The sequence below is a fragment of the Cyprinodon variegatus genome, unplaced genomic scaffold, assembly GCF_000732505.1.
Source record: "Cyprinodon variegatus isolate N-32 unplaced genomic scaffold, C_variegatus-1.0 Scaffold21, whole genome shotgun sequence".
Taxonomy (NCBI): Eukaryota; Metazoa; Chordata; class Actinopteri; order Cyprinodontiformes; family Cyprinodontidae; genus Cyprinodon; species Cyprinodon variegatus.
In genome coordinates, this window is record NW_015150474.1 from 1,176,436 (window position 1) to 1,186,876 (window position 10,441).

Here is a 10,441-nt window from a genome sequence, read left to right on the forward strand (position 1 = left end):
CTCCAGTAAGTCATTCTGAGTTGAAACTTTTCTTATGAAGAGCCATCATTTTGTTCCACATTAGGCAACAAAAGGGGTTTACACTTTATTCAGTGGTGCCAAATAATTGATGGATTTTTCGTTTTTGTTCTCTTACAGATGGATATCAGTAATGTGGAACAGTTTTGTGAAGGTCAGCAGCATGTGGAAAACAGAGACCAGGATCAGCTGAATATCTCTGAGGAATCAGTACATCGCTGTGACCACTGTGGAAAGGGTTTTAAGAGATTTCATCATTTGAAAAGACACCTGCTTATCCACACCGGCGAAAAGCCTTTCCTCTGCCATCTGTGTGGGAAGCAATTCCGCCAGAAAGGACATTTGAATTACCATCTACTCATTCACACCGGCGAAAAGCCTTTCGCCTGCCATCAGTGTGGGAAGCAATTCCGCCAGAAAGGAGATTTGAATTGCCATCTACCCATTCACACCGGCGAAAAGCCTTTCGTCTGCCATCAGTGTGGGAAAAGCTTTGGTCATAGATCTTCTCTGAAAAGTCATCTACATATCCACACCAGAGTCCCCACATGTGCAGGAGGTGTGGAAAAAGCTTCAGACCATTGAAATCTGTGCAACATCATCTGGAAATTGACACAAGAGAAGAAAAAAACCTACCATAGTGGAGGCTTCACTTCCTGTTATGCTTTTCCTTATCTGAGACCAAAGCTTAATTTTAATCTTTAATAAAATTCACTTGCATTCAATGACTTTTATATTTGTTCCTTTTGCAGCTATAGTTCTGATAAAAACTTTAAAATTTGTACATATTCCTCCATTTTTAGCTTCCTTTTAATGGCTTCCTGTTAAATCCAGAATTACAATGACCAGATAATGGAAGACCCAGATTCAACCGGAGCAAGAGACGTTTAAACAGTTTATTGGAATGAAACTGGCGCTGGTTGGGAGAGATTAACCAGAATCAACAAATGCAACACAGAATACAGGTCAGAGATCCAAAAGACACTAAGACAAGTCCGATAGGGGTCAGGCAGGCAGGCAGGTTTACAGAAATACTCGTAATAATCTGGCACTAGTCACTGGTCTGAGAGCTGGTTATACAGTTAAATAAGAGGGAAAATCTGATGGAGGCTGAGCAGAGCTGACAGGTGTGTTGAATCCTGAATCAAACCAGCACTCATGCCAGGAATCATGACAAGAATAGAATTCAAAACCCCCCTTCTCACCTATAAAGCCATAAACAACCAAGCTCCAACTTATATTAGAGATCTGATTGTTTCTGGTGTTCCAAACCTCCTTCTCCAGTGGTTCCTAGAATTTCTTAAAGCAAAATGGGAGGCAAATAATGACCAAAGAGCAATGAAGGTATGGGAGATGGGGAGTGGATGGCAAGGCTCAGAGCATTTGCCAGCTGTGGGGTTTGAGTAGAAATATACGTCTCCTCCCGTTGGAATTATCTAAATTGATGCATTAAAAAAATGTATCACTGTTGCAAATATTCATGAGATTTATACTGGGGCACAGCTCATTTATACTGGGGCACGTGCCCCAGTAAATGGGGTCTGGCGACGCCGATGGGAACCACATCCCTGTAGCGCTGACAAATGGCATTTATACCCAGGAGAGTTCTAGAAGATATCGACAGCAAATTAATTTTAAAAGAGGAACAGAGAAACGCGATCAAGTCTCATCTTCTTATTCTAGGCGTGCAACTGCACGCTTTGATTTTTGTGGACAACAACTATGCCTCGCTTAACATACGTCACGCACTCCGTTGCTCTTATTGGTTGTAGGTCTATCCAATTGAGTACAGAGGCATTTTTTTCCTGGTTCGTTCAAAACACGCCCCATAATCACAGCTCTATGGAGCAGCATCAGACTCATATTCTGACTAGAATTGAGTCGGACTACGTCAGGCTAGAAGATCACTAGAAAAAAATCAAAATAAAATAACACAAGTTTTCGTGCGCACATATTAGATAGTACTTGGTAATAGGTGGTATTTTTATCGCTTAGACACATGCGTACAAGAAGCTGCTCTATGGTAATTATTACTCGAAACGAATTCTAGGTTGACAGTTTCTATGCTAGACTGTCAGAACCTTTCACCGGGAACTTAACCAGTCCAGGAAGCATCCGCAGGAGGAGTCTAGCCGACATTTGTTGTTGTCGCCCTCAGTCTAGCGGCAAACAGAGGAGTGGAGTCGCTTCTCCGGCGGATGAATGGCAATGACGGCGGTGAGAGCGGCGGCCTCGGCAGCGGGAGGCCCGGCCTCTTTGTCCCGCTTCAGAGGGGCTCTGGTAGCGGCTGTGCTCGGAGACTGCGTCGGTGGAGAGTTTGAAGGAGCGGAGGAGGTTCCGATGGAGAGCGTGCTGCAGCATCTCAGCGGCCTGGAAGATGAAACCAAAGGGAACTGTAGGCTTTTCATCCATTTAAGTATAATTTGCATCTAGATGCATTGGATATCAGCCTTCTGTCACAATGTGTTCCCATTTGGGTTGAGATGCAACCAAATTTTCCTTGTCAGATTTCATTCCAGTAATAATGATCATTACAACATTAAAATTTGCAGAGAAAATAAATCATAAAATGATTGATGCATCATTTTTTGATGCAGCAGTGGGGATTTCTACTTCTACTACTATTGAATTGTTTCCTGCAATCATTGCTTTTTATGTGTTTCACTCATTTAAAAGGAAATCCTGATTCAGAATCAGAATCCCCATTTGATCATTTCAGGTGAATCTGTTCCTATGTTTAGGATCATGGAAACTACTTCAACCTTTAACAGGAGTAGATTTAAAAACCGGATTTTAAATTTTCTCCTTTTCTAAATATGGAACCAATCTGAGTTATTTCATTATTTAAATGTATGTTGCTTTTTAAATATATTACCACAGTGCTTTATGAAAGTATTCAGTCTGATTTAAGATATGCTTAAATTTTATGGTATTAAAACTGCAAACCCTAATATATATAATTTTTTTATTGACCCATGCAAAGTTTAAGATGATTGGAAGTTAAGATCCGTAATAAACTATCACTGCAGGATAGTTGTGGAAGGAAACATGTTGGAGGCTGCAATACTCTTGGGTTTACTTTCCAGCAGGATAATCCTAAAAATTCAACCACAGCTATTAGGGGTGGGAATAATTATCGTTTTGTATCGATGCAACAGTCGACGATCCGATGCAAGAGTATCGATACGTGCTTTTTTTTTCTCCGGCTTATTTTTACCAATTTTCCTGGACGTAATTCGGACTCCTGTAGCGCTAAACCTATTTTACCCTCCTACCTCGCTTCCTTTAGCCGCTACTTTCTGCTTGCACACACTCACTCGCGTAAACGGGAGGCAAGAGAGACGTGGTGGAGGAAAAAGAAGATGATGTATTCTTGAGGATCAAAAATAATCGAATCGTTGGGTCAGGAAATTGATACTGAATGGAATCGCCATGTTGGGTTGGATTCACACCCCTAACAGCTACAGTGGGGAAGTATAGATCAAATTTTAGAATCTATGGAAAGAATAAGTATTTATATCCACCACTTCTTTCCATCCAGTTTGACTGTAATTTTTGTACAAAGAGGAGTTTTCTACACTCTTAACTAGCATCTGGTTTAATCCGTTGTTCACTCAGTAGGGAAGCAATAATATGCAAACACTTATTTGTAAAAAAAAATATGTTATTTCCTCCACTCAGTCACAATTCACATTACTTGTTTAATAGTATCAAATATATTGTAGTTGTAGTAGTGTGAAAAAGTTCAAGGAGTATGGGCAGCTTTGCCAGTTCCTGCATGCTATCTATCTTTTTGTTGATTTGTCAAGAGGAGATTTTTAAACTTGTAAAATAAGGTAACACCATTTTTTATATATATATATGTGCATTATTGAAATTTTGCACATTGAATAAAAGTGGCCTGTAATTAGGGCCTTGAGGAACCCCAGATAGGATTTTAAATTATTTTTCAGGTGTATTACTGCAAAATTACACAAAGTAGTTGCAGTCTGTCCTGTGCTGATCTAGAGTAGAGGGAGGCAAGTTAGTTGGAGTTCATAAGTATCCAGATGAGTAAAATGTTTAATCTGTATTTGGAAGGCATCCTTGAATACAGCGACGACACGGCGATGACGCGTTGTGTGGTCCAGTCTCTTCTGAACCGGTCGGGGTTTGATGAGCAGGACTTGGCCCGCAGGTAAAATGACACCATCTCCAACTTGACTGGTGATTTCAAGGCTTTATCAGGATTTATAAATATTTATATTTATATCAAGGCTTATATCAGAACACCCATCTTTCATCCCTGTAGGTTTGCGAAGGAGTACAGCGCCTCGCCGGGCCGTGGTTACGGTTCTGGAGTGATCCAGGTGTTGAAGAAGCTTGCCTCCCCTCAGCTGGCCGACGTCTTCCAACCAGCGAGGGATCAGTTCAACGGTCGGGGCTCATTTGGAAACGGCGGGGCGATGAGAGCCGTCCCCTTCGCCTTGGCTTTTCCTGACTTGGTTGAAGTTAAACGGGTGAGTGGTGACCTCACGATGTGAAAAACAAAGACCCACATCATCACCAAAATGTTTATCTTTTTGTTCACTCTCAGTTTGCTCGTCTGGGTGCCATGCTCACACACTCCTGCTCTCTGGGTTACAATGGAGCTGTCCTGCAAGCGCTGGCCGTTCATCTCTCACTGCAGGGAGCGCTAAATGTACCTCGGCAGTTCATAAGCAAGCTGATCTCTGAGATGGAAGAAGTGGAGGGTGAGGAGGAGGCACTTCGTGATGCCAGAATGTGAGTTGTGGATGAATTCAACTTTTATTGGCTCCTGCAGAACAAACCAATCACAGCTGTTTTTAGACATCCGATTAAAAAAAGAATGGTAGTTTATTTTCAGCAGTTTTCTGATTTTTATTTGTTTTGTTTTTTGCAGACTAAAAGAAGCAGAAAAGCCATTCTGTGAGCGTCTCCACAAAGTCAGAGACCTGATGGACAGAAGTAAAGTCAGTATAGAGGAAGTCATCTCTGAACTCGGTCAGTAAAGCTCACAAGTTTTCATTTACATCTGGTAGAAATAAATCAATTAATAAACCATTCTGAGAGTCTTTTAACATATTGATAGAACTGTGGAATCTATGTCATAGTAAAACAAACAGTAAAAATCAACATAATTACACTTTAACAGTGGTAGTTTTTTTTTCAAAGGAGATTGTAGTTTACGTAAGCTCCTTAGCTAAAAGGTCGATGTTCTGCAACATTAAAAATGCAATTTTTTTATTATTTATTTTAAGCAATTAAAAGAAATATCAGAGGTTCATTATTGAGCCCTGCAATGAGAATGGAATCTGGTGCGACCCAGCCAAGCTCAGTGCAGATGAGAGGGGCCACTTTAACATTGATCCCAATTTGGTACCAGTGATGATAGGAGACCAGAGTCTCCCAGCAATGTTTTTCTTCACCTGTCCCACTTTCATTGTATTATTTTTTATTGTTATATTCTGACCCTTTGTTTATTTAGTGATTTCAAATTTAGACCTTTGTTCTCAAAATTTTCTCTACGGTTTCATTCGTTTTGCCGATATATTTTTAAAGATTTTTCTTATTTGTCGTTGTTTTTGTATTGGGCAGATATCTTTTATAGTTGGCCTCAGTTTACATGAGAATTTGAGATTAAAAGTGGAAAGATTATTGTTCACCTGCAGTTAAAATATGCAGGAAATTAGATCTATGGAATGTTACAGCGCAGTGCATAAATTAAAATGGAGGATGCGGGCAGGATCGGTTGTGAAAAATACCTGCAGGACTTAAGTTTATATATTATATAAGATAAAAAACTTTATTAATCTCACAATGGAGCACTTAACTCTCTGCATTTAACCCATCCCTTTGGGGAGCAGTGGGCTGGCACTGTAGGGGACCAGTGTGGGGTTAAGGGTCTTGCTCAGAGACCCAGAGTTCAGGTTGTGGGGATCGAACCATGTACTTGCAACCTTCTCAGAAGCACAAGCACACTGCTCTAACCCATAGGCCAACATTCCCCATTGAATTTTATTAATCTCACATTGGAGAAATTTACCTCTGCATTTAGCCCATCCTCTTGGGGAGCAGTGGGCTGCCATCATGGGGCTCCTGTTGAGCAGTGTGGGGTTAAGGGTCTTGCTCAGGGAGCCAGGGTGGCAGTCTGTGGGAGTGGGGCTCAAACTCAGAACCTCAGGATTCCAAGCTCTATGCCCCCTAACCCCTAGGCTGCCACTCCCTATCCAAAATATGTATATTTTTGAGTGTTTACGGCATTATTGGCACTAGTGGTAGTGATTTTGAACTTTTTCTTTTCCCTGTTTTATTTTATTTTTTTTATTTTTTATTTTTTACAGTGTCCTCTCTGGCAATAAGAATAATTGTTGTGATGCCAAAAAGAGCCCAACAGATTTCACTTTCACAAGTGGAGCAGTAGGGCTGTCGCCACAGTGTTCCACTTATTTCATGCATATAAATTGCTTTATTATAATTATGCAGGGAGTTTTACAGATTATATGGACACTGCAATGTAGGTAGAACAGAAGAGGAAAAACAGAAGAAGAGAAAAACGAAAAAAAGAGAGAAAAGATGAAAGAAATAGGAGATAGAATGATAAATAGGAGATAATGATAAAACATTTTCTGTCTGCTTCATCACCTGCAACGAGATGTAAAAAGAACAGCACAACCAAAAGACATGGTACGAGACTTTTCCCTGTTTTACTTCCAGGAAATGGCATTGCAGCGCTACACTCTGTCCCCACTGCTATCTTCTGTGTCCTCCACTGCCTTCAGCCAAGGGACTACCTTCCAGAGAAATATGGTGGCCTGGAGAGGACAATAGCATACAGTTTGGCCCTGGGAGGTGACACAGACACCATAGCATGCATGGCCGGGGCCATCGCCGGGGCCCACTATGGCATCGAGGCCGTTCCTCAGTCGTGGATGAGGTGCTGTGAAGGAGCGGAGGACGCTGACGTGAATGCAGAACGGCTTCACTCCCTTTATCACCAGACAACACAAGGGGACAGAGGTGAGACACGGAGAGAGAGCGGTGAGGACAATTTGGAGTCAAACAGATCAAAGAAGAAAAGCAGAGAGGACTGATGTCAGAAAAGACAACTTCATTGTGTTTGGATCCAGCCAGTGTTAAGAACTGTTAAGTTGGCGTAGAAAAGTGCTTGTTCTTAAACCTTTCACTTGTTTTTTTTTATTTTCAAGTGACTAAGCACAAATGCAAATCAAGGTTGCATATAAGCTGGAAAATGTAAACTCATTTGTCCTCATCATATTCTCTTTATTAATTGGTTATTAAACATTTTCAAATTCCACAGCTTCATCAGTGTTTGATTCGAGCGAGCTGGAAACTTTTTTTTTTCTTTTTTTAAGAAGAATCTTTGAGAGTTCTGACTGAAAATCAGCACGACTGAATCCATCAGTTAAAATACTTTTATCATCCCTGTGAGAAAACCCATAGATGCAGCCGAAACTGCACCTAAACTGGGTTGTTTTAAAGCCAATCCTTATAAATCAACATAGTTCTTCAAAAATCATTCAGGATTTTGGGGGCAACTTTTGGAAAAAGCTGTGACATAACTAGACTCCTTATGTGGAAACGCAGTATCTGTGCTGCATTTATAAACTTAAAAAAATCTTCCTTTAAGTGTTTTAGGATTTAAATGTATTAATTGGTTACACATCAAGACATAATGGGTTAACAGAGGGGGATACACTGTGTATTTGTAGGTCTATACATATTAGAACAGTGTAAAGTACCTGTAGTGACAATATTTACTGTTATCTGTACTTCCAAATGTCACATAAGGCTCAGCAGATGGAGAGTACACTGGTGTATGAAAAATAAAACAGTGGGAAGAGCAATAAAAAAATTGCTCTAGTGATGCTTAATAATGCTTTTACACAAAAGTAATACGTGTGGTACACTGAAACTAATATTTTTTTTTGTCATAAAGTTACTTAAATATAACTGGTTATTAAACAAGTTTTTTTCTCAGCATAAGACAGAAGAACCTACTGAAGAGTTAAAGACATTTGGAGAAACTAGCTGAAAACATTTGATGCAACTGTGGACATGAAATAAGAAGCAAAATTTCTATTAAGCATGATGAAAAGGTATGAAATATCAAAGTAAGCACTGGTAAAAAGAAGAACAAAGTTCAAGTTTTTACTGTTAATCATGTCCCAGAAAATGGAGCGGCAACGATTGATGGGCTTTTTCACTTTTTTGTACTTAAATGCACACTGTGTGGCGCTTGACCTGTAACTGGCCGTATTTTGCTTCCACTAAATATCGAGAATCATAACAAAGATACATGACTGTATACTAGGAGCAAATACCAACCAGCAAATACTAGCTGGTATTTGAAGAGGGGAGCCCCACTCTTAGCATTGATAGTGTCGAGCACTGTATACCGGCCTGAGGAGTCATTTAGAATAACTCCTATGCATCAGCTATTTAGGTCACAAGTCTGCGGTGTACCTTTAAATAGAAATATTACACAATTTTCCTTTAATGCTATATGTTCCTTCAACTAATACCTTTCCTGATCGATTAGCTTGATTTTATTTTTGTATGGGGTTTTCAAAACCAACACAACTGTGATGAAGACTGAAGTATACTGCAAAGACTCGATAAATACATATAAGTGTCCAGAAAACCAATTAGTGATTAACAATCACCGTCTGAAAATGGACAGAGAACTTTAAATTTTCTACCAAAATACTGAGAGAAGCCATCTTATAAATTCATTGTAACAACATGATGTGTGACAGTATGCATCCTCTTCATTGAGAGCCATCTATGATCTGGTGCAAGACAGACCACTACAGAAGATCCTTCCAGCTTACAACACCTATTAAATCTGATTGAAAAACTAGAAACAACTGAAAAAGTAACTGCAACATTTCATTTCCCAATGGGATTAATCAAGTATTATTCACTTTTGTTGAAGTTTATTAAATTAAGTATTTATTTTTGAAACTGAGCAGCTGCTGAGATTTCAAACAAATCATTCTAGCACGTCTATATGTGCGGTAAAAGAATACATCTGACTTTCAGAGATTTTACATTTTTCTACTGGAAATTTTATTTAGAATACAATATATTTTGTACATACATAATTAAATAAATGCAATAGGATAAAAAACATCATAATTGGCTTCTTTTATGGATTCATTCAGCGGCTTAAAAATCACAGGTTTTTTTCTGCTGGAGCGACCTCCAAAAACAGCTGCAGGAATGTTGTCACCTTCTTAAAAACTCCAGGACAAAGCTTGAAATGTATAAACGGTACATAGATTATTGCACCGCTTAGAATAAATAAAGCCACATAAAGGTATTCAATCTGAGGTTGATCTATGATGGGGGCCAGAACTAGGAAAATTGCCACCAGCAGGACTAGTATAGGGAGCACAATGGGAACCTGTGAAGAAAGGAAGAGAGAGGTATTGTATCAAACTGTTTTGAATTATTAGAAATGTGAGATTAACTGGATGTGACACTAACGCTGTATGGTCTGGGGAGATCTGGTTTCTTTATTTTGAGATAAATCAGTCCAGACAGCGTGACACCATAGAAAAACCAGGCTGTGAAACTGAAAAGACCAAGAGGGGCTGTTTTAGATACAATAAAAGCAGTTTTTATTTGATCAAACAAAACAGGAGGTCAAGTTCACCTAAAGTAGTTGACGATACTCTGAAAGTCTCCGGGGATCAGCACAACCAAGGAGATAATAGTTGTGAAGATGAGAGCCGGAGAGGGAGTCAGCCGGTGGACGTGAGCCATGGAGAGAATATCTGGCTGTACAGCAAACAGGAATCCATATAAATATGGGCGACCAGCTGTATTTTTAAACAGCTTTATTTGTTTTGATAAAACAGAAGAGAAAAGTTTACCATGTGGCCCTCCCTGGCAGCCACGAAGCACACTCGGCCCCCACTGAAGAATGTCCCGTTTAAGGAACCAAAGGCAGACAGGGCTGCAGCCAGCGACATGATCCAACCCCAACTTCCCAACACCTTATTCCTGATAGATAAATCTGATTAAACTGGAATTTCTTTCAGATTTAAAAACTCGAAAACAAAGCTGCCCTTACCCCCAGGTGACGGCTACAGCGGTGGAGGACATGAGCTCTCTAGGCGTCATCACCGTCAGATAGCTAACATTCACCAGCAGATACATGCCAGTGACCAGAGAGATGGCTATCACCAGCGCTCTGGGCAGATTTACCTGTAAACGGATGAAACAAGAGATTTGCTTTCTTAAGCAGACATTTCCTTTGAAATAACACTTCAAACTTGGGAATTCAAACCATTTGACAATACACAAGTTGTCATAATCTTAATCTTTCTGAGAGGGTCTTGCAACATTTTTGGGAGACTTGGGCAACTTACCCCCCTATCCTTAAAAAAAAAGA

At 39.9% G+C, this 10,441-nt stretch overlaps 2 protein-coding genes across 3 annotated transcripts in view; one reads left to right on the forward strand and one right to left on the reverse strand.

Annotated features, from left to right (window-relative positions):
- The first annotated feature begins 2,063 nt into the window (after positions 1-2,063).
- adprhl2 (ADP-ribosylhydrolase like 2) lies at positions 2,064-7,285 on the forward strand. The gene is made up of 6 exons (XM_015390936.1): positions 2,064-2,413; positions 4,099-4,195; positions 4,310-4,517; positions 4,595-4,782; positions 4,922-5,022; positions 6,736-7,285. The coding sequence occupies exons 1-6, from the start codon at positions 2,221-2,223 to the stop codon at positions 7,110-7,112; spliced, it is 1,164 nt and encodes a 387-aa protein (XP_015246422.1). The 5' UTR covers positions 2,064-2,220; the 3' UTR covers positions 7,113-7,285.
- A 1,887-nt stretch (positions 7,286-9,172) lies between these two features.
- LOC107094974 (b(0,+)-type amino acid transporter 1-like) overlaps positions 9,173-10,441 on the reverse strand; it is a 10,304-nt gene continuing 9,035 nt past the window's right edge. For both annotated transcript variants that reach the window (XM_015390923.1, XM_015390915.1), the window contains exons 2-6: positions 10,121-10,254; positions 9,921-10,050; positions 9,701-9,825; positions 9,532-9,619; positions 9,173-9,448 (exon numbers count right to left, since the gene is read on the reverse strand). In XM_015390923.1, coding sequence (XP_015246409.1) covers positions 9,218-9,448; positions 9,532-9,619; positions 9,701-9,825; positions 9,921-10,050; positions 10,121-10,254 — 708 coding nt within the window. In that variant the 3' untranslated portion in view covers positions 9,173-9,217. The remainder of the gene's footprint in view (positions 9,449-9,531; positions 9,620-9,700; positions 9,826-9,920; positions 10,051-10,120; positions 10,255-10,441) is intronic.